General features: G+C 41.5%; 3 protein-coding genes across 6 annotated transcripts; 1 reads left to right on the top strand and 2 right to left on the bottom strand.

The window, feature by feature from the left end:
• Positions 1-375: 375 nt before the first annotated feature.
• LOC117747524 (E3 ubiquitin-protein ligase TRIM39-like) lies at positions 376-4,055 on the bottom strand. The gene is made up of 10 exons (XM_034556828.1): positions 4,001-4,055; positions 3,400-3,637; positions 2,930-3,287; positions 2,700-2,795; positions 2,381-2,614; positions 2,135-2,282; positions 2,005-2,031; positions 1,824-1,888; positions 1,355-1,474; positions 376-1,170 (listed from the first exon to the last, which is right to left on the bottom strand). Exons 1-10 carry the CDS (start codon positions 4,050-4,052, stop codon positions 769-771), a joined length of 1,740 nt encoding a protein of 579 aa, XP_034412719.1. The 5' UTR covers positions 4,053-4,055; the 3' UTR covers positions 376-768.
• Positions 3,516-12,363, top strand: si:dkeyp-74b6.2 (cerebellin-1). The gene is made up of 4 exons (XM_034556958.1): positions 3,516-3,618; positions 7,580-8,176; positions 9,048-9,167; positions 9,824-12,363. Exons 2-4 carry the CDS (start codon positions 7,871-7,873, stop codon positions 10,019-10,021), a joined length of 624 nt encoding a protein of 207 aa, XP_034412849.1. The 5' UTR covers positions 3,516-3,618; positions 7,580-7,870; the 3' UTR covers positions 10,022-12,363.
• ripk3 (receptor-interacting serine-threonine kinase 3) lies at positions 11,704-21,951 on the bottom strand. 4 transcript variants are annotated; one of them, XM_034556856.1, is made up of 13 exons: positions 21,277-21,951; positions 17,673-17,855; positions 17,414-17,582; positions 17,148-17,345; positions 16,332-16,483; positions 15,969-16,018; positions 15,252-15,413; positions 15,086-15,168; positions 14,931-14,994; positions 14,332-14,393; positions 13,314-13,365; positions 13,030-13,208; positions 11,704-12,884 (listed from the first exon to the last, which is right to left on the bottom strand). In XM_034556856.1, the coding sequence occupies exons 2-13, from the start codon at positions 17,807-17,809 to the stop codon at positions 12,669-12,671; spliced, it is 1,524 nt and encodes a 507-aa protein (XP_034412747.1). In that variant the 5' UTR covers positions 17,810-17,855; positions 21,277-21,951; the 3' UTR covers positions 11,704-12,668. The 4 variants fall into 4 exon arrangements, with proteins under 4 accessions (XP_034412747.1, XP_034412746.1, XP_034412745.1 ...); XM_034556855.1 differs by having other exon boundaries at positions 17,673-17,835; XM_034556854.1 differs by having other exon boundaries at positions 17,673-17,815; positions 21,277-21,949.
• Between the last annotated feature and the right edge of the window lie 1,488 nt (positions 21,952-23,439).

The raw sequence follows: 23,439 nt of genomic DNA, 5'->3' as shown, positions 1-23,439 counted from the left end.
TTACTATTTCAGAAACCATTACTGCTTTTATTATTATTCTACTATATCCACTGCTGCTGTTATTTTTGGTAGTCAAAACTTTTTCATCATGCCATCAATTTCTGTCATATGCATTGAATGGGTTGTTGCTCTATTACATTGTTCATTCTGTACACATGACATCTATTGTACTTATATGTATCCTGATAGAGGGATCCTTCTCTGTTGCTTACCCGAGGCCAATGTTAGATTTTGGCAATGCAAAATTGTTATTCAGTAATTAGTAAATCATTTAAATGCTCGACATATTTAACATGAAAAATAAATCTAAATGTAATAGTTAAATGACAACTTAAATTTCCTTAAATAGACAATTTGACACAGTTTCATTTTTCAAAATATAACTTTTATTTGCAGATAAACAATTTGTATCTCAAATGATACATTGCCCATTTAGGCTAGTAAAGTGTCATAGTTCATGCAAAACTTTCTGAATTTGTATATACATATATTTACATTTATATACACATGATTTTGGTATCATTTGAATGATAGAACAGTGTAAAACTGAGAAAGGAAAACAATTCATATTATCAGAAATAGTGTAAACATTGCATCCCTATTTCTGGCAGTGAAAGCGTGTGCAGCATGTTTCATTAAAAACAAAAGCAACTCATGACATTGAACTTGTGTCATTCCAGTGTTGGTTAGATACTAGTCCAGTACAATCCATATAATAGTGAATACGTTATTTAAACTGAAATATGAACACATCCTTGTTATGACACATCACATAGCTGACTCAATGGTTATGTCCTGTCCTTGCCTGACTCCTTCCTCAAGAGGACAGATGATCAGCGGGGCGGTGTTCTTTCCATCATCTAGAACACAGGGGTTGAAGTACGGGTACAGGGGCTCGTTGAAGTCACACCCGCTGAAGGTGTAAATGTGGGTCTTGGCCTCGGCGTCGTAGAAGGACACCGATCCTTCCTCGTAGTCCAGGAACACGCCCACTTTCTGGGGTGTTTCCAGGAGGTGGAGGGTGGCCGAGGGGCTGGCACAGGCGCTGAGACTGCCGCCTTGCCGGCGACAGATCGCCCAGTAACCGTTATCCGGACGCACCGTGATGGTCCCCTTCCTGCTGATGGACTCCCGGGTCACGCCCAGATCCCAGTCGGCTTTGTCTCCAACCTGCAACACAAATACATCAGACATGAATACTTGCATTCAATTTAACCCATTAGTGATTCACTTTAGGCCCATTGTCTTTCAATGTACTACATGTAGAATTTGCTAGAATTAGAGGGTCTATTAATTGATTTGTTTGAGTGGACTTCTACCTTAAAGCGTGTGTTTCTGTTTCTGAGCTCCTTACCTGAATCACCCAATAGCGTCTTCCAGATGCAAAGCTTTGTTTCCCCAAAACGCAGACGCAGGAGTCAAACCGCTGAGGATTGTCTGGGAGTAAACTTGTCTTCTGGCTGCTGACGGTCACCTGTGGATCACCATTATCTTCAATACTATCATCATGTTTATCACATTAAATATTAGCCTAGTTACAGCAATTAGTAGCTTAGCCTAATTATTTCCCAGATCAAAGCATTTTATCCTGACTTTGAGTCCCTTTGCATTGACTGTGTCACATTACTTTAACAGTAAAATGCAGCACCGCATGGGATATTTGAGAGCGGAGGCTCCATCATTTTAAGCTCAAACTGCTGTGTCAGAACCAAAGATTTTCTGTCTTTACAGTCCAAAAATGTGAGAACTATTCTAAAGAAATATTTCTAGTAAAACCGTGCCTTTCACACATTTAATATAATGATGGTACAATCAGACAATACCTTCTTTCTGTCTGGAGACAGGACGAGCCAGCCTGAAGCAGTCTCAGGGTCCAGAGTGACATTGGCTGCAGAAACAAAGAAGAAGAACAGTTGAGTGAGGTCATAGGAAAAATAACTAATCAACGTTAAACTAGGTTATTGAAATAAGTAATGAATGTTCGATTATACACACGTAACATACCTGCATATTGATTCAGCTTGTCTGCTTCTGCAAAAGAGACAATAAAAAGGTTATTTTAATGCACTGAATTTCACAACAATCTTTGGTAGTTTGTGAAGTAGATCATATTTTTTTCTAAAGGACTACTGACCATCTGCAGACAGTTTGTTCGATAAATCCTGGCAGATGTCGACAAGCTTGGAAAAGGCTCTCGTCACCGTCCCAATGCAGTTATCAGAGTGGACTGCGACCTCAGACCAGTCTCTAGTGGATGGGAGTCGACTTAGAGACAGGAAACTCTAAAAGTGGGGAAGGATGCACAAGTTTGTCATGATTACAGTTGTTAAAAAACGCTGACGCTGCACAGAAAAGTAGAAATTCCCTTCAGGTATCTCACCTGCAGGAGGTGAACGGGGCTCTGTTCTTGCTCCAGCTGCTTCAGCTCGATGCCTCTCGCCTGCAGCTCATGGATCTCCTGCAGCAGCTCCTCAGACAGCTCCTGGGCTCTCATCTCAGCTTCTTGTTGGTTCTCCTCCAGCTCCTCCACGAGCCTGGCCTGGTTCCTCTTGATGGAGGTTATCAGCAAGCCGCAGACCCGATCACTGCCCTCTATCTCCCTCTCTGTGGTTTGCTGTCGATTAAAATAATAAATACGGTTATTACAGTTAAAACAGAAAAACGTGACCAGTGAGACCTTTTCTTTAACAGAAACCTACTTTGCTTAGATCCAGAGAATTTTTGATCTGCTCCATTTTTATGTGTCTGGCATGGATCATCTTTTTAAGGCTTGTCTTAGTGTCCCTCAAAGAAGTCTGCAAAAGAAACAATTAATGAAACAATGTTAATGTTATTGTTAAATGTTAATGTGAATGAAACATTAATATATTCAAGTAAAAAATAAAAATGGTCAACGTGTACATGAAGACTAAAAGAACGGTGTTCTCACCTTGACCCTCTTCTTCTCCTTCTCGATGGGAACGATGTTGTGGTGTTTGTGTTCCCTTTCTGTGCACTTCACACAAACAGGCTTCTGCTCACTCACGCAGAACATCGTCAGCGGCTTCTTGTGTTTTCTGCAGTGGTGACGGACGATGAAAGCGGTCGGATCCGTCAGCTGGTGCCTCTGCAGCGCCGGATCCCTCCGGTGTGGCGCGAGGTGAAGTTCACAGTAAGATGCCATGCACGTCAGACACGACTGGACCGATGGGGATTTGTCTCCGCAGCAGATGTCACAGGGAACTCCGTCCGCCTCCAAATGTTGGACGATGGAATTCTTCCTGCGTCCCGAGGTCTCTCTTTGAGACCTTTTGATTTCAATAAAATTCGAGTTAAATCTCTATTTGAAATTACGATATTTCAGGGTTTATTATGGGTTTGCTGAAATAATTTAAATAGAGACAGCTTTTAATAACATACCTTTTATAGAAGTCAATGATTTCTTCATATCCAAGGTTAATCCTGAGTTGTGGGCGTGGACTGAATGTCTCTTTGCACAGCGGACACTCACACTTCCTCTTCATATCCCAGTAGCCCTCGATGCAGTCCAGGCAAAAGTTGTGACCGCAGGGGATGGAGGTCGGGTGGGTGAAGATGTCCAGACAGATGCAGCACTTGAACTGCTCCTCAACCGGCACGGTGAGGGCCATGTTTGCAGCTGGGAAAAAAACATATTGGGGTGAAATTCTTGCGCACGTAGCTTTATAGTGTGCAAAAAAAGAGACTGTTCCTGCAGATTACATTAAAGAAAGACACCGCAAAGGAGTACAAACCATTACAGCACTTGTATTTTTGTATATTACCAGAAAGAGTAAAAGAAAAGCAATGAACATAACTTTCGCAATCTGATTTTAGATCTTCTTGTCCACAGAAAGAAATCACAAACAAAAGTAAACCATTTACTATTTATCAATAAATAATGGTTCAATAGTTCCCTCGCTTTCTCTTCCAGCATAAAACTAAACTTTAACATGTTTTTAATATCTGTGCACTACAATATTGAAATATTAGCTGTGTCTACCTTGATGTGTTGTCATGTCGAGTGTCCTGATCGTCCTCATATGTCGGTGCATACAGTGCAGAATGCAACTGGGTTTATATAATCAGAGACACTCCTTATTTTCAGAGGGATAAGTCACAATTACCGTTTAGCTCCTCCTCGCCTAATTAATCATAATTTCTGGTACACTTCCACTAATTACTTGAGGACAGAGGAAGTTGTGCAGGTATTGAAGAGTTGGCCCTCAGCCACAGACTGTACTGGCAAATGTTTTATTCACGTGCTATAATTAGATACACGGAATGTTCCAGGAACATGAGCGATTGAGCGGCAGCCTAAACCTGAAATTTAGCTTTGGGGTGAATTGGTTAAAAGGATAGTTTTGATTTTTTAAAATTGGGGTTGTATGAGGTACAAAGTATTATGGTAGTTGGCACAGGATAACCTGGCATGCAGGCACAGCAATATACTGCTAAAGGTATTTGGGCAACCGAAAAAAAGGCCCACCGAAAAAAAATCAATGTCAGTTTAAAGGGTAACTGCAGTATTATTCCTGGATTTCAACAGAAAGGTGTTATTAGGCTTTCATTTATTTATTATATATATTATTACTATTATATTTCAATAGTTTGTGTTGGACTGTCAGTTTTTGTAGGATACAATTTTTTTTTGGGATACGCCAACTAGTTTTTCTGTCATGTGTAGCCACCGAGAGACAGGACCCAAACGCCAACAACGTTGAAAAGAAACTTTATTCTTCACTCGTGGAATTATTTAAATGAAGGAATCACAAAAAAAATGACAGGTCTACCACAAGCAATCACCAGGGATTTAAGTGCAGGAAAACAGAGGACACGAGAGACGGGATATCAAAATAAAGCAGGAAACATGACACAAAAACTCCAGATCCTGCCAGTTAATGACCATTGGATTGTCGTGTTCTCTTGTATGAAGATGGAGGCTCCGACTTCTTTCCTGTAATCTATCACGTCAGTATTAGTCATGTAATTACTGTTATGGGAATAATTACATTTAATGACCAGAGCTCCACCCCACAAATGGTTAGGAGGTCTAACCCAGAAAAGATATTGCGACATAGTGTTTATACAGTGATAATTATTGATGAAGTGTTTGACCCACATCCTTCCTCCCTCCCACGTCCATGTGAACCGGTTCTGTCTGCTTTCCCCCGATGGTGTTGTGGTGCGTTCCTCAGAGGCGATAGAGAAAGAGAGAAAGTCAAAACAACCAGCTAATGCCCCTCGCAAGATGAGCTCTGCTCTCAGAGTTCAGTAACACAGTTACATTAAGAAGAACACTAATGATACATGTTCCACCACCATTACACAGTGTGATTGTTTCTACTCTTTGTACTGCAAAGAAGACTGTAATTACTCACTATTAAAGTTGTTGTGTATTCTTTTGTTCCTACAAATACCTCGGCTTCTGGTTGGACTCATCTCTCTAATTTAACATACACATCAATAACCTTCTGGCTAAAGTCAAAGCTAGACTGGGTTTCCTGCATCACTCTTGTGATGGCATCAAAGACCACCAATCAGAAAACTGGACCACCACTCGGCAATCCGTTTTGCCTCATGTGAACCCTTCACGACCCTCCACTGTGATCTTTACAGATTGGTGGATTGGCCCTCCCTTCATACCAGGCGGCCACAACACTGGCTGCTCGTGGTCTACAAATCCATTTTGGGAATGACCCCCTCGCTACCTCTCAAATCTTCTGCACATTTCTGACAGCGATCGCCGTTTAAGATCCAGTGACTTCATCAGGCTCATGGTTCCAAAAGTCCGTCCTGTGTTTGGTCATAACGCCTTACATTTTGCCCAAAACACGCTCAAACTAACTATCACTCAAGTCTAACTCAATTACCAATTGTAATATTATATTCAATCGTTATGCAGATGACACCCAGCTGTACGTTCCTGTAAAAACCTTAGCTACCTTAGTTATACATTTCTGGATGTTTCAACAGTTTCTTCAGATTAACAGATACGTGAAGAAAAAACTGTGTCCTTCAATAAATCATTTGAGGTGACAAAAGCACCGGGGTTAAGATTAAATATTGAGCTTCATAATGAATATTTAAACTAAGACAATAATCTCTCCCAAATCTTAACCAAGTACATCTTCCTTATGTTTTAGTTGCTTCAAGCTAATATTGTCTAATTAATTATAGATTTATTCAAAGTATTTCAACCTAATTTATAAGAGTTTAGTATTCACAACGCAAACATGGATGTAAATATGTATCCATGATTTCAAAATCATACAACCGAGATGAATCAATCCTTTGCATATGAAGAGCTATGTTTTCCAAACCTTCAGAAACATTTTGGGGATTTCAGAGGTGAAAGAGATGGAGGTGGAGGACGGGGGAAACAGGTACAGTCGGGGGTCGAGGAGGCGTTAGAGCAGAAGGACGCGATGCTTGTGATGTGATTAAACGTCCGCTCGAACACAGGGGTCTCCTGGAACCGAGACATTGTTGGAGAGGGAGAGAGAGAGAGAGAGCGAGAGAGAGAGAGATGGATGGGGAAAAAGAAAAGAGAAGGAGAGGAACAGTTAAAGCAAGGGAACAAGGGCTCCTGGGATGGTCTAACTTAACTGAAGAAAGCGTGTTTCTGTATGTCACTGCATGGCCAACGTTTAAAGTGAGAGGTAGGTGTTCTGTCCGGGCAATATTTTGGAGCAAAGCATAATATCTTTATTCATGTTGCAATGGTTGATTTTGTGAGTGTGTTGTTGAGGCACTTATTGTGAGGGATTCATCTATTTCTGCAAAACGATGTAAGACTTCCTTCTTTATTTTTCACTAAATGTATCTAATGATGGTAATTTACTGATCAACAAATCTGCGACTCCCACAATGCGCGAGCAAGTGTATATTTATATGTATGACGTGTGTTTTATTGTGAAAAGGAACGCAGAGACAGGGATATAATTGGAAAGGTGAAGGGAGAGAAAGAGTGGGCGTGTATACCCACAGATGGCCTCTTGGTGGTGGGACTGTGATAGTCCACTGTACCCCCCTCCTGACTCCAGCTGGCACGTCCTCTTCCTTGCCAAAACATTACCTCATCACTTCTACTTCCACTTATTTTCCTCTTCAGCAAAATCATGTCCACTGCCATTCCCTGACTCGCCTTTCTCTCGATCCATTGTTTGTTTTTTGGTCTAACTTATGGTTAGAGAAACAACACCACTAGCTTTCAACATAAAAAAAATGTACCTTCTTTAGAAGATATATAATCTTAAGTCTATTTGTTTTAAATTCCATTCTTAACTAGTAAAATGTACTTTGGATGATAATTTTACACGTAATGTGTGACATTACATCTGCAAACATATGCTTACAGCCATATTTAAGCTTAGTTGGTAAAAAATTCCTCATTCCCCTGTAATTTCTACTGTAAATGTACCATTATCTGAATGCTAATCCAACGGTCCTCACCGAATGTATGAAATAATAAACGTAGAAAGAAGAAGAAGCTTTTTTCATGTCATTGTTTTCACATACTGAAAAATACGCAAGATTGCCATGCGCAAAATCATATCTTGTGATCTTCTCCTTCCAACAGGCCTGAAGCCTTGACAGCCGCCAAACCAGTTTGCTTGGCCGGTTGCCAGTTTCGCTGGATGACCTCCAACTTTACTTGTGAAAACGTTCTGTCTGCTGTTATAGGAAGCCGCCATCCTGGCTCTGTTGGCAGAACTGTTGGCCAAGGATTACATGTAGAATTCCTCGAGGTTAAAGTGTTATTTCCAGTTGAAGTTATGATCCTGATGCTAAAGTGAGGTGTTCTTTAAGAGGACACATTCTCGCTGATTACGCCCCAGAAACACCCGAAAGCTCAACGTCTTTTGGAACGATGCACCGTCCATCTCCTTCCTCCCCGGCCTACCATGCTCCTCGCTCAGTCTTTTTTGCTGGACTGCTGCTTCTGGTCCCTTGGGGGCCCTCAGAGGTCAGTTGCCAGAATGACACAGAGCCAATCGTGTTGGAGGGAAAGTGCCTGGTGGTGTGTGACTCCACCCCCTCTGCGGAGCCCTCGGGTAACGCTCTGGGCATGTCGGTGAGGTCGGGAACCGGTCGGGTGGCGTTTTCGGCCATCCGAAACACCAACCACGAACCCTCGGAGATGAGCAACCGCACCATGACCATCTACTTTGACCAGGTGGGTGATTGCAAGATTAGTCAGACAACTGTAGCGTTATTGCCTGTAGCACTACATTTAAATCCCAATTAGATGTCTATGTGCTCCTCAGGAATTTAGATGCACGTAAAAAACAAGACAAATGGTGTCATAAACCCTTGTAGGCTCAGCCTTAAATTGGTTTGAGTGTCAAGATTGACCCCCAGTTGAGTCTTATCTACCGTGAGTCTATCCAGGCACAAGGTAAATTGAGAGTCCAACCACTTAGCGACCATGGGGTTCAGTTTATTTGTCAAGATTTTGCCCTCATTGTTATTATCACATATCACTTTTCATCATCTTTCCATCAACGTTCACTGGACAACCATTTTTTTTAAGACCAATCCATCCAGTAGTGTTGGGTATTTCCAAGTGATGGACTGCCTCTCGCTGCGGTCACGCCAGTCAAGGATCAAATTCTGAACTCTGAAGGTACATTGTGTTAATGCGAATAAGCACTTTCACTCACATGACTCACTTGCCAATGACTCAAATGTTGTCAACTTCTGGAAGTTATCTCTGTCACAAACACTAAGCATGTGTCACGTCTTGATCGTAAGTAGAGCGCAATACTAATACTGAGTGGTGACGCTGTGGTTATTGCAAACATTGTCTGGCAGATCTGTTAAATATGGACTATGAAATTTAACGACGCACAAACCAGACAAATAATGATTCACAAACTCTTGTTTCCGTCTTCAAATGTCGCGCCAGAAGAACTCCTCCCTTCCTTATTTTCCTTGCACTAATATAGCACTGAACTTCCCAAAATCTAAATCTATTGGTCAAGCATTCCCAAATTCGAATCCAGATTAAGTATTTATTCTCTCTCGACATCTCCTCTTCTTCCTAGATCCTGGTAAACGTTGGCAGCCATTTTGACCCAGCGAGGAGTATCTTCGTGGCCCCGAGAAAAGGAGTCTACAGTTTCAGCTTTCATGTTGTCAAAGTTTACAACCGGCAGACAATACAAGTAAGAATACCACCTTAAAGGAATGGCCCCGACATTGTGATGAACATGCTAATTTGCGTGATTGTTTTGTTTTTTTCAAAAAGTTTTTGTTTGATACGAAGGTACAGCCGGTGAGCCGAAAGTAACAGACAACTAAGAACTCCTAAAGCTAACTGATGTTGTTTCTTAAGGATTAAACAAATGAGATATGATGTGTTCATCGGGGAACTTTAGAGGTGCTAATAGGCACAACCTGTTACCTCTGGACAGAGCCTAGCTGTTGCTATTTGCTAAGCTAACCAGCGATTGGTGTTAGCATCATATTTACCGTCCAGACACGGGAGGGGAAACAATCTTCTCGATCGTAAAAAATGTCAAAAATGACTGTAGGAGCTATTGATTATTAGTATTAAGTTATTTTATTCACAAGGAGCATTGTTTAATTATTCTAGATGTGCTTATTTAGGTTAGCTTTGTTGATATATTAGGATATCTTTTTCTTTTGATAGTTTTTAGTCTTAGTCTTTTGGTTGTTCATTTGGTAACACTGTGGGCACCTGGGGTTATATGTAGGAGTATATATATATATATATATATATATATATATATATATATATGTTTTCTGACCGTCCTTTCCCTCTGCTCACCTGCTCCATCTCCTCACCCATCTTTCCCAGGTGAGTTTGGTTCTCAACGGCTGGCTGGTGATTTCCGCCTTTGCAGGTGACCAGGACGTTACCAGGGAAGCTGCCACCAATGCCGGGCTGGTGATGATGGAGAGAGGGGACAAGGCTTCTCTCAAACTGGAGAGGGGGAACCTGATGGGGGGGTGGAAGTACTCCACTTTCTCTGGGTTTCTGGTGTTCCCCTTGTAGATTAGGCCGAGGTAGGTTTAAGGGGTTTGCAAACGTTGACTGCTTTCATGCGTCTTCATGTATCAGTTAGAACGAGTGAGCTCACTCAACACCAAATAATCCCGAGTGTAATTCCCATTTCCGTCTTTGCTTGCTCACAACAACTTATTTTTAATGCATGAACTTCAAGGTGGAAGATGTTTGTGGCAATAAAGAAACGTATTGTGTCTATTGCCTCTCCAGCTATGTCTATCCACTTATCTACTCATGTAGCTTGGTAAAACTACATTTCCCATAATTTGGGTGCTTTGTGGGATGTTAACCGGAAGTACAATGTTGCCATGGAGTTGGCGAGTTAATTGTGGCCAAACTTGTTTTGTTTACAGTTCATATTTGTTTACACAAGCCATAGGCACCATTAAGATTAGCCGAATTAGCTGTTAGCAACTATCAGACATGATGTTATCCTCGTTAGTGACACCCAATCTAAAAGAAATATGTGTATCATTAATGTGTGTTAAATTTGGACTCCAGTAAGAGAATAAATGTTTTTTTGTTGTTGTTGTTGTTGTTTTTTAAGTAAGCTAGCTTGCATTTTGGACATGCATGCGCACTATATGCAAAAGGAAATTGGTGAATGTTGAGTGTCGAAAATAGTTCAGATGAATTAGTGTTAATGGGTTCTAACACAAAATAGGGATTCCAATAGGAAAATGGAGGAGTCGAACAATAAAATGACCTTGTGAAAAAGAGTGTGTATGAATTGTGACAACTGATTGAAGCTAAAAACTTAGCATTCCATTTTAGCTTTCAACTATTCATTTGTTATTTATAGTCGATTTTGTCTATATCGTTTTATTTTAAAATTGCTCTCATTGTCATATTTGTAAAACGTGCAATAAACAGTCATATGCAAAACAAGAAAAGTCAAACCTGGCTGGTTAACTATTCCTAACTCACCTTCTTTTGATCCGGTTCATTGAGCTAACGTTAACACCTGCAGCGCACCCAACACACAGCTCTATAAATCCCAACATGCACACATGTTGTTCTAACAATAGCACCAAACGTTGTATTCAGGGAAAGTAAAGAAAAGGATTCTCACCTAAAACATGTCCACACTCCACTATTGATACTTAAATATAAATATATATATATATTATGCAGCTTTACAGTCGCATACAGTCTGGTGTACGTCTCTCTGCGGTGGATCGGGTGGCAGATGGGGGACTGGCAGCCGAGGAAGGGGTCTGGTGCCAGGAGCCTGCTGAGTCCACACTGGACCATCACAACGCGTTAGTCTCAACGCCCGGGTGCACAGCAGAGACCTGTGTTAGCACTTTGTGAGATTTGTGTCTGGAGTACACTTTGGTTTCAAGAACTACATCAATTTAGTGTAACAATGGACATAAAATATGATATGCAATATGCGTGATCTTTTTTTTTGCTTCGATATATATGAATATATTCAAAGAAAAGACACGTTAAATAAGATTTTCTTTTAGAAACTGCTGTAAACTGAATTGTACATATTCGGCAGCAACAGAAGTGATTTGTTTGGAATCCATTGAAAAGAAAAGACACGCTCAACAGTAAAACAAGAGCGCCCCCTACAGACTCTACGGAGAGTTACCACCACACAACATGACACCAACATCTAATTATTAAAAAAGGGGAATTTAGGGAGCGTATTAACAAAATGGTGACAGGATCTTGTATTTAATTTTATTAAAAAGTTTCGTTACATTTTTCGGACATTTGACTAATCAAATAAATCGAGTAATCTGTGATTTGTTCGATGCAATGATAAAAAAGAAAAGAAAAATGGCAAATTCTCCCATTTTGAGAAGCTGAAACCAGAGAATTTAAACCATTTATCGAGCATCAACACTGTTGCAGATACATTTTCTGATTAATTGACTAATTATTGCAGCTCAGAGATATTTTCCACCTGAATTATGAAAACTTAAATGAAGTTATCAAGGAACCCTGATTTTGGTGTTTGAAATAAAAAACAAACAAACGCAATGATAATAATACAAAATGCATTAAGACTTCTAAATATAAGTAAACTGTGCGTTTTAACAGGTTTTTAATGTTCCCCTTACTTTATATTTACACTTAAGTACCTTTAGGATCAAAGTCCGGCAACATTAAATATCCCATCGAAGAGTTATCCTTTAAACTAAAGTCCTCTCTTTTTTTTTCCACTTCATTGAAGCTACGTCACGCTTCTACTGAGTGAAGTATTCAAGATGCCAAAATGTTATGGCAGCACCGTTAAATCTGTTAAAAAGGTTCACATGACATGTATAATGAAGTTCTTAGAGTCGGAACCTTTTAAGTCGTAATGCATGAAGTACAAAAGAAGAAAAAAAAACATATATATATATATATATATACAATCTAGTTTGATGATCATTTCAGTGCAAGTATCAGTATCAGAATAATACAAATTATTCTTTAATTTTGTTTTAACCTCCTTGACAAACGATGAGGCTCAAATATATAAGATATATAAAAAGCAAAAACAGAGAATATTGTTTGTTAAATGCAGCCACACTTTCACACTTTCACACTTTAAAACACGCCCTTCCTGTTGCGCAAGAAAGGATGATTCAAGCGTATTCGGGGAATTGGAGAACTTGAGAACTCGGTCCGCGTGAACTCAGCGACCCCCTCCCGTCTTGTCCTTGCAGCTTCCTTGGAGGTTGACTCTAGGGGGCGCCGTCGTGTGCCGTTTCCTTGCCGAGTGCTCTCTCACTTCGAGGTTCATGGTGTTGTTGTTGCCGTACTGGAATCCGGTTACATTGCTAAAGTTCATTTGGACTCGTGCGGCGGCGGCGGGTTGGCAGGTGAAGGTGCCGGGGCTGGAAAGCTGACGCTGCACGATACAACAAAATAAAGAGAGAGGGGGGGGTTTAGTTTCAAGTCTAAATGTTCACGATAAAAGATAATTGATCATTAACACTTGTAAAAGACCATTTTAATTACAATTCAACGATGTACAGTAAATGTGCAACACCCACGTGATACTGGGGAGGAAAACCTTTAGGGGAAGGTTTGGCCGTTCTGTCTCGATGGGACGTCCCGGTAGACGCCGGCGCCGGTTGAATCGGGCAAACCGACGACCTTTTCACTCCGTCGTCCGTCGACTGGCGGCTCACGTCGTCATAGCAGCCGCTCGCAGGTCGAGAAGTAGGCAGACCTGGAAAAGGGGAAGACAAGTACCTGAAAACGCGAAGCCGTGACGCTCGATTTTTGTGACGTAACGACACGAGTTTCCCGTCTTTCTTCCTTTTTTTTTTTTTACCGTTGGCTGTCGCTACGTCTCTTCTATTCGCATTACCGCTGTCGTCCATTTCCTGCGACAAAGGGAAGTAAAAGTTGCACCGTAATCACAACAAAGAGTTAATTACCAGTTTGCTACATACATTTAGCATTAGAGGAAACAGCTGGTCTGTTTTGTTCATCAACACAATGAGACAAAAGGAACCAATCGTTTTCTCCCCACTTTATACCTTTTGAATCTTTCAATTGTTTTTACATTTGTACTAATTAATATATAACATAATATTACATGTTCTTCTTCACTATTGTAAATTGACTAACACATACACAAAAAATGAAAATACTTGTTCTTTGATCCCTGTATGTCATATTGTGCATTATCATCAATAAAGTATCTATTAAAATATATATATATATATATATATTTTTTTAAATATATATATATATATATAGATAAATATATATATTATGTATATATACACACATATATATTTATATATATATATATATTTATATATATATATATATATATATATATTACATGTTAATCAGTGAGCTTTAGAGCCGTGCTAGCTGTTTCCCATTTGTTTCTTCATGCTAAGCTAAGCTAACCAACTGATGGCTAAAGCTACATATTCAGTGAAACGACATGAGAGTGGTTTCAATCTTGTGACTCAACTAAAGTGAGAAAACAACGCGCGTCATCTTTAATGCGTCGTCTCGTGTTCAACTGTGTTCACCACTGTTTCCTGTGAAAAGTCCCCCTGGTGCAACAGGAAGTGATGCATGTAATATTTCCCCAGAAGGCAGCAAAAATTAAAAAGTGCAGTGTAGAAACACCACGACATTGGCCAATTTGTGGCAAATAAAATAATTAATATATCACAGACCGCATTGTGAGGGACGCGGCCTTTTTTTTGTGACACATTAAGGGAACCGAGCCTTTCTGTAAATTAATTTTAACATTTTCCGAGGTTGTTTAAATACAATAAAAATAATCTTATTATTGCAGCGACCCGGGTGAATCGACTGAATCTCACCTGGATTGGTGGACGACCTGTCGGAACGGTATCACGAATCTTCGCTTCCTCACTTTCACTCACTGCAAAGAAATATATATAAAAGTAATAACATTTTTGTTATTTTGCAACTAGCTAAAATAACTCAATCCATCAAAGTCAGTGAAACGACTTCCTGATTTATGGACCTTATTGTGCAATTAACGTTAATTAAAGTTTGAGAAACACACACCTGAAAGCACAAAATAAAAAAATTATTATAATTATAAAAAATAAATAAATATGAAGCTGCAGCCAGCAGAAGGCTAGCTTAGCTAGCTAGAAACGGGGGAAACGGCGAGCCTGATTAAACAAACAGGGCTCTTGAACACATTAAAGAGAGATATATTAAGATATAACGTGTTAATAGATGAGATTTAGAGATGTTTTGGACAGCGCCACGCTACGTTTCCCCCTGTTTCCAGTTGTTTTTTTAGCTAAGCTAAGCTAACTGGCTGCTGGCTTTAGCTTCAGATTTAGCGTACAGCCACTAGAATGGTGTTTTTATTCATATAGAAAGGGAATATCTGTGTTGAAGAAATAACATCCTCATAAGTGAAAAAATGACATAAAAAGCAGACCTGAAACCGGAGAGACGTGAACCCTCTCCATCTGCTCTCTCATTATTTCTTCTTCCTTCTGGTCCTAGAAAGAGGAAGCAAACGACGTAACGTCATGTCACAATTTCCACTTCATCTCAGCACGACTATTCTGAAAAAATTAATTTGTCCCTCACCAGCTTTTTGAGCACTCGGTGGACGGCGTCGCTGATATTCAGTTTGTGCATGTTGTACAGTTCTTCCGCCTCGGTCGTACACGCTGCGCACAACGTAGATTAAAGAGCTAACGTTAGCGCCGGCCGCCACGCGCCGTTGTAAAGTGTCATTTTGATGTCTTCTCACCCAGGGTGGAGGGCCTCCGTTGGGGTTCGGTGTGCCAGCATCTCTCCATGAGCTCCGTCAGCCTCGTCAACTCTGCAAGCTCAGCGGCCTGGAGCCGGATCCCGTCCAGCGGTGGACGGTCTCCCTCCGGGATGCGAAACCGCACCAAGCTGGACTTTGCATCTGGAGGGTCAGAGAGGTCAGTGAGACCTCAGAAACATCTCTGGACTGATGCTTCACCTTCAGATATGTCTTTCCAGTGGGCTTAAAGCTGCTGTCGGCCAATACGTTTTATATTATCAGTGGATTAAACAACGCAGGAGGTTTTTTTTCTTCCAAAAACAACTCTGGAGTTCATCTCGGGAGCCTTTTTAGCTTCTTTTCGTCAGCTTCTTGATTTTACAGCCTGCAGATTGACTGCAGGCTGTAAAATCAAGAAGCTGGTGGAGACCAAAACAGAGCGAAAAGAAGTCATCGGATCATAAGCACATAAGCACATAAGCACATAAGCACAACTACTAATGAATGCTAATGTTGCCCTGTGTCTTTTTTGGCATACGCACTTTACAAGGTGAGAATATCTCGTGATTGTTTGCAGCTTGTTGCACCGTGCCCAAAAAATAACTTCTAAAGCCTCCCCGTGGTTGCTTTAAAAATACCTCACTGCAATTAACCTGCTGGGTGCGGCAATTTTAAATGGCATTGTCTCAAAGGTATAAAGACACAACAGTCACTTACGAGCATATGGTTTTGTCCCAGAGACAATGGACCACAAGAGTATACCGTAACTGAAAGAGAGACAGAGGAGAAACCACAACATGGTTGTTTAATAGCATTGCATTGAATTAAATTATGTTACATTCAATGACAACAACGAAATCGGAGCGTTTACTCCTCTCGCATGAAACCATGTCCCTCATTTGGCTGCAAAACAACCCCTTAGTGACACTTTAACGTTGCCTGAATAAATCTTGTTCATGTGCAATTGTACAGAAATTCAAACCCGTTTTGCATCCTCCCCTTTAATAAGAGTCAAAATGGCGCCAGCGCCATGTGTCCCGGTCGGTTCCCCCGATATGGTCCACGTGCTGCTTCCCGTACCTGTAGACATCGAATTCTCGGCCCGGTTTGTAGGACAGGTCGAACGCCTCCGGCGGCATGTAGCTGATCGTCCCGCCTCCCTCTTCGTCGCCGTCCTTCTGGGAACCCCGCGTGGCGCTGTGGTAGAACCGCGAGAGGCCGAAATCTGTGATCTGGAGAGAGAATTAGCAAAAAGGTTTTAATTCACTACATTTACAGCTTTAGTTGCTTTACAGATTAAGATTTTGTTGTACACAAAACATACAAAAGTTGTATGAATAATTCAATCACCCGACTGAAAGCTGAAAATTGGCAAATATTCTGATTCTTTTTAAATAAATGTGCAAAAATTTGATGATTTGTCCAAAAAAAACTGAGCTTGAGTGGTGTTGCATGAATTAGGATCATTACTTCCTTTTGTACATTGTATAAAAATAATACTTTGTGTGTTTGATGCTACTGCGATATGCTGAAATGTGAATAAATGCATTAAATCAACTGAGGCGATTATCAGTTTTACTTCCCTTATTAATCACCGTGTGGGAGGACACATGCAACGTCACTACCAAACGCCATTTCTGCTTATAATCAAGTTACAACATCATCTTCCACGTAATCAGTTATTTAGTCATTTAGAAAAAGCAGAGTATTGATTAAGTTGTACTGAAAATCCTAAAGATCCCTCTCTCTCTCCACCTGTAGGCCACCGTAGTCCTCCGACACAGAGTTGTGTATTTACTTGGTTGCAATCTGCAAACGTGCCACTAGATGGCACTAATACTCACCCCGGGCCTTTTAAGTTACTTCAGGGTTCCCAAATGCAGCGTGCAAACCCACCTGGCGACAGACAGGACGTGGGCGGGGCCTCGGGGTTCTCACCTTGGCATTGAGATCGTTGTCCAGCAGCACGTTGCCGGGCTTCAGGTCCAGGTGGAGCAGGGCCGGGGTCAGACTGTGGAGGAAGTTAATGCCCAGAGCCACTTGGTGGGCCAGTCTGAAGACCAGCGGCCAGGGCGGAGCTTCGTGTAAGCGGTCCTGTAAGATCGATGCCTGAATTAAGTATGCACGAATCCAAAGGTCTGCTAGTAGTAAACGAGTAGTACCTGAAGGGTGGCCAGGGACCCTCTCTCCATGAACTCCATGACCAGGCCCAGTTGAGTGTAGGACGATGGGGGCACCCGACCCTCGAAGAGCCCTCGGACCAGAATGACGTGCGGGCTGCTCCCCAGACGCATCATGTCGATCTCCCGCAGCAAAGACGCGCTGGTGGTCCTGCGCGCGCGTCGGTAAATTGCATCATGGGTAAATTCGTGTACCCTTTTTTTTTACTCGGTCAAATGGGACAGCGCTTGTCCGTCTTACCCGTCGTCGAAGCGCAGCAGTTTGACGGCCACGTCGCAGCCCCACGCGCAATGCCTGGCTTTGAAGATCTGCCCGAAGCCCCCGGAGCCGATCGCCTTCCAGCCCCGGAGGCTGGAGTCTCTGATGAGGCCGGACATCGTTCACTGGAGGAGGACATAGTTCACTGGAGGAGGACATAGTTCACTAGAGGAGGACATAGTTCACTAGAGGAGGACATAGTTCACTAGAGGAGGACATAGTTCACTGGAGGAGGACATTGTTCACTGGAGGAGGACATAGTTCACTAGAGGAGGACATAGTTCACTAGAGGAGGACATAGTTCACTGGAGGAGGACATTGTTCACTGGAGGAGGACATAGTTCACTAGAGGAGGACATAGTTCACTAGAGGAGGACATAGTTCACTAGAGGAGGACATAGTTCACTGGAGGAGGACATAGTTCACTTGAGGAGGACATTGTTCACTGTAGGAGGACATAGTTCACTGGAGGAGGACATAGTTCACTGGAGGAGGACATAGTTCACTAGAGGAGGACATTGTTCACTGGAGGAGGACATAGTTCACTAGAGGAGGACATAGTTCACTGGAGGAGGACATAGTTCACTAGAGGAGGACATAGTTCACTGGAGGAGGACATAGTTCACTGGAGGAGGACATAGTTCACTGGAGGAGGACATAGTTCACTAGAGGAGGACATAGTTCACTAGAGGAGGACATAGTTCACTGGAGGAGGACATAGTTCACTAGAGGAGGACATAGTTCACTGGAGGAGGACATAGTTCACTAGAGGAGGACATAGTTCACTAGAGGAGGACATAGTTCACTTGAGGAGGACATAGTTCACTGGAGGAGGACATAGTTCACTGGAGGAGGACATAGTTCACTAGAGGAGGACATAGTTCACTGGAGGAGGACATAGTTCACTAGAGGAGGACATAGTTCACTAGAGGAGGACATAGTTCACTGGAGAAGGACATAGTTCACTAGAGGAGGACATAGTTCACTGGAGGAGGACATAGTTCACTTGAGGAGGACATTGTTCACTGGAGGAGGACATAGTTAACTGGAGGAGGACATAGTTCACTGGAGGAGGACATTGTTCACTGGAGGAGGACATAGTTCACTGGAGGAGGACATTGTTCACTAGAGGAGGACATAGTTCACTGGAGGAGGACATAGTTCACTGGAGGAGGACATAGTTCACTGGAGAAGGACATAGTCCACTAGAGGAGGACATAGTTCACTGGAGGAGGACATAGTTCACTAGAGGAGGACATAGTTCACTGGAGGAGGACATAGTTCACTGGAGAAGGACATAGTTCACTAGAGGAGGACATAGTTCACTAGAGGAGGACATAGTCCACTAGAGGAGGACATAGTTCACTTGAGGAGGACATAGTTCACTGGAGGAGGACATTGTTCACTGGAGGAGGACATTGGAGGAGGACATTGTTCACTGGAGGAGGACATAGTTCACTAGAGGAGGACATAGTCCACTAGAGGAGGACATAGTTCACTAGAGGAGGACATTGGAGGAGGACATAGTTCACTGGAGGAGGACATAGTTCACTAGAGGAGGACATAGTTCACTGGAGGAGGACATAGTTCACTAGAGGAGGACATAGTTCACTAGAGGAGGACATAGTTCACTTGAGGAGGACATAGTTCACTGGAGGAGGACATAGTTCACTGGAGGAGGACATAGTTCACTAGAGGAGGACATAGTTCACTGGAGGAGGACATAGTTCACTAGAGGAGGACATAGTTCACTAGAGGAGGACATAGTTCACTGGAGAAGGACATAGTTCACTAGAGGAGGACATAGTTCACTGGAGGAGGACATAGTTCACTTGAGGAGGACATTGTTCACTGGAGGAGGACATAGTTAACTGGAGGAGGACATAGTTCACTGGAGGAGGACATTGTTCACTGGAGGAGGACATAGTTCACTGGAGGAGGACATTGTTCACTAGAGGAGGACATAGTTCACTGGAGGAGGACATAGTTCACTGGAGGAGGACATAGTTCACTGGAGAAGGACATAGTTCACTGGAGGAGGACATAGTCCACTAGAGGAGGACATAGTTCACTGGAGGAGGACATAGTTCACTAGAGGAGGACATAGTTCACTGGAGGAGGACATAGTTCACTGGAGAAGGACATAGTTCACTAGAGGAGGACATAGTTCACTAGAGGAGGACATAGTCCACTAGAGGAGGACATAGTTCACTTGAGGAGGACATAGTTCACTGGAGGAGGACATTGGAGGAGGACATTGTTCACTGGAGGAGGACATAGTTCACTAGAGGAGGACATAGTCCACTAGAGGAGGACATAGTTCACTTGAGGAGGACATTGTTCACTGGAGGAGGACATTGGAGGAGGACATTGTTCACTGGAGGAGGACATAGTTCACTAGAGGAGGACATAGTCCACTAGAGGAGGACATAGTTCACTGGAGGAGGACATTGTTCACTAGAGGAGGACATAGTTCACACACACACACACATACAAACACGCACACACACACACACATACATACAAACACGCACGCACACACACAGACACACACAGACACACACACACGCATACAAACACGCACGCACACACACACAGACATACATACAGACACGCACGCACACACACACACGCATACAAACACGCACGCACACACACATACAAACACACAGACACACACGTAGCATGTGCATATATCTGGACTTTAATTATAGTATTTAATTATATAATTTATAAAACCAGTGAATGTTTGGCACACACAGACACACACACACGTAGCAGACCACCTCAGATCTTAAACACTTCATTCAAAACTATACAGTAATTCATAAAAGTCCAATTTTATCACTTTATCGGCACACACACACACACACATACAAACACGCACACACACACACACACATACAAACACGCACACACACACACATACACATACAAACACGCACACACACACACACACACAAACACACACACACACAGATAGACACACACACACACAGACACAGACACACGCATACAAACACGCACGCACACACACACACACACATACAAACACGCACACACACACACATACAAACACACAGACACACACGTAGCATGTGCATATATCTGGACTTTAATTATAGTATTTAATTATATAATTTATAAAACCAGTGAATGTTTGGCATATTTTGCTCTAAATCTAAAAAGCTAAGCAGTTCTTCACCTTTTATTTGTTGTATATATATTGTTGTGTTGAATGTCACACAGGGGGAAACAACAGGAAACCACAGTCTGTGTCGCTACCTGACATCATAAAAGCCCCTGTGGCGGGGTGGACAAAATAATAGGAACACCTGTAAAACAATCAATAATCATCTGTGCTTTGTGCCGCTGCATTGGGACGACATCATACCATCAGATATACCTTATATTCAACTAAACTTTAGTTTCTTAAACTCTAAATCTACCAATGAGCTGAACACAACGGATTTACATAACTGTGACACTTAAAAACCACAAAGCCTGACACATTTCTGACACTTTGAAGCCTTATACGTGCATGAAGGTGATTTTATTTTTCTTTAAAACGGGGGGAACCACTCACCTTCAGGGACGTGCTCTTCTTCCTCATCGTTGAACCGTGTCGAGTGTGGAGAACCTGCTCATGCAGCGACGTCCTACTCACAACACACTTTTACAGAAGTGAAAGGTCTCTTGACTTCTGCTTCCCGACCAATCAAGTGTGTCGTGACGAGCGGATTTCAACCCCCCATTCACTCCCTGTCAGATTTAAGGGGCTGCGTGTGTGTTTTTGTTCATTATGATTTGATTTGTGTTAATTTAGGGGAATTTTGGTTATGTGGAACATAAATCAGCTTTAATACTTTAAATATACCTCTAATTGGGAGAACTAAAAAGGCCTCTACTATATATATAAAATAAGCTCTTTAACAGCTAACTCGTTGTTTTTAAATATACTCGTTGTGCCCTTATTTGTTACAGACAGGTATGAAGTGCTGCAATGTCACACATCACAAGCACAAGCTGTGTGGACATTAAACTAAAGTTTACACCACCAACAAAAAAAGATTTAAAATGACTTGAGTGTATTTTGAGTTCTACCAGCAGAGGGCGCAGTCTGCTAAATGATTTACATTTAAAACAGGTGAGTTACTGTAAACCACTGATGACATAACCAAGCCTGGATCACCTGATGCAACACAACACAACACAACACAATACAATACAACACAACACGACACGACACGACACGACACGACACGACACGACACAATACAACACAACACAATACAACACAATACAACACAATACAACACAACACGACACGACACGACACAATACAACACAACACAATACAACACAATACAACACAATACAACACAACACGACACGACACGACACAATACAACACAACACAATACAACACAATACAACACAACACAACACAACACAATACAATACAACACAACACGACACGACACGACACGACACGACACAATACAACACAACACAACACAATACAACACAACACAACACAACACAATACAATACAACACGACACGACACGACACGACACAACACAATACAACACAATACAATACAATACAACACAATACAACACAACACAATACAACACAATACAATACAATACAACACAATACAATACAATACAATACAACACAACACAACACAATACAACACAATACAATACAATACAATACAATACAACACAATACAATACAACACAATACAATACAATACAACACGACACGACACGACACGACACGACACGACACAACACAATACAACACAACACAACACAATACAATACAATACAACACAATACAACACAACACAATACAATACAACACAACACGACACGACACGACACAACACAATACAACACAATACAATACAATACAACACAATACAATACAATACAATACAACACAACACAACACAATACAACACAACACAACACAATACAACACAACACAACACAACACAATACAACACAATACAATACAATACAACACAATACAATACAATACAATACAACACAACACAACACAATACAACACAACACAACACAATACAACACAACACAACACAACACAATACAATACAATACAACACAACACAATACAACACAACACAACACAATACAACACAACACAACACGACACGACACGACACGACACAACACAATACAACACAATACAATACAATACAACACAATACAACACAACACAATACAACACAATACAATACAATACAACACAATACAACACAACACAATACAATACAACACAACACGACACGACACGACACAACACAATACAACACAATACAATACAATACAACACAATACAACACAACACAATACAACACAATACAATACAATACAACACAATACAATACAATACAATACAACACAACACAACACAATACAACACAATACAATACAATACAACACAACACGACACGACACGACACGACACGACACAACACAATACAATACAATACAACACAATACAACACAACACAATACAACACAATACAATACAATACAACACAACACAATACAACACAATACAATACAATACAACACAATACAATACAATACAATACAATACAACACAACACAATACAACACAATACAATACAATACAACACAACACGACACGACAATACAACACAATACGACACGACACGACACAATACAACACAACACAACACAACACAA

This window comes from Cyclopterus lumpus, chromosome 18 (assembly GCF_009769545.1).
Source record: "Cyclopterus lumpus isolate fCycLum1 chromosome 18, fCycLum1.pri, whole genome shotgun sequence".
NCBI lineage: Eukaryota > Metazoa > Chordata > Actinopteri > Perciformes > Cyclopteridae > Cyclopterus > Cyclopterus lumpus.
The sequence above is the reverse complement of the archived record's forward strand: the minus strand, read 5'-3'. Positions and strand labels throughout refer to the sequence as shown.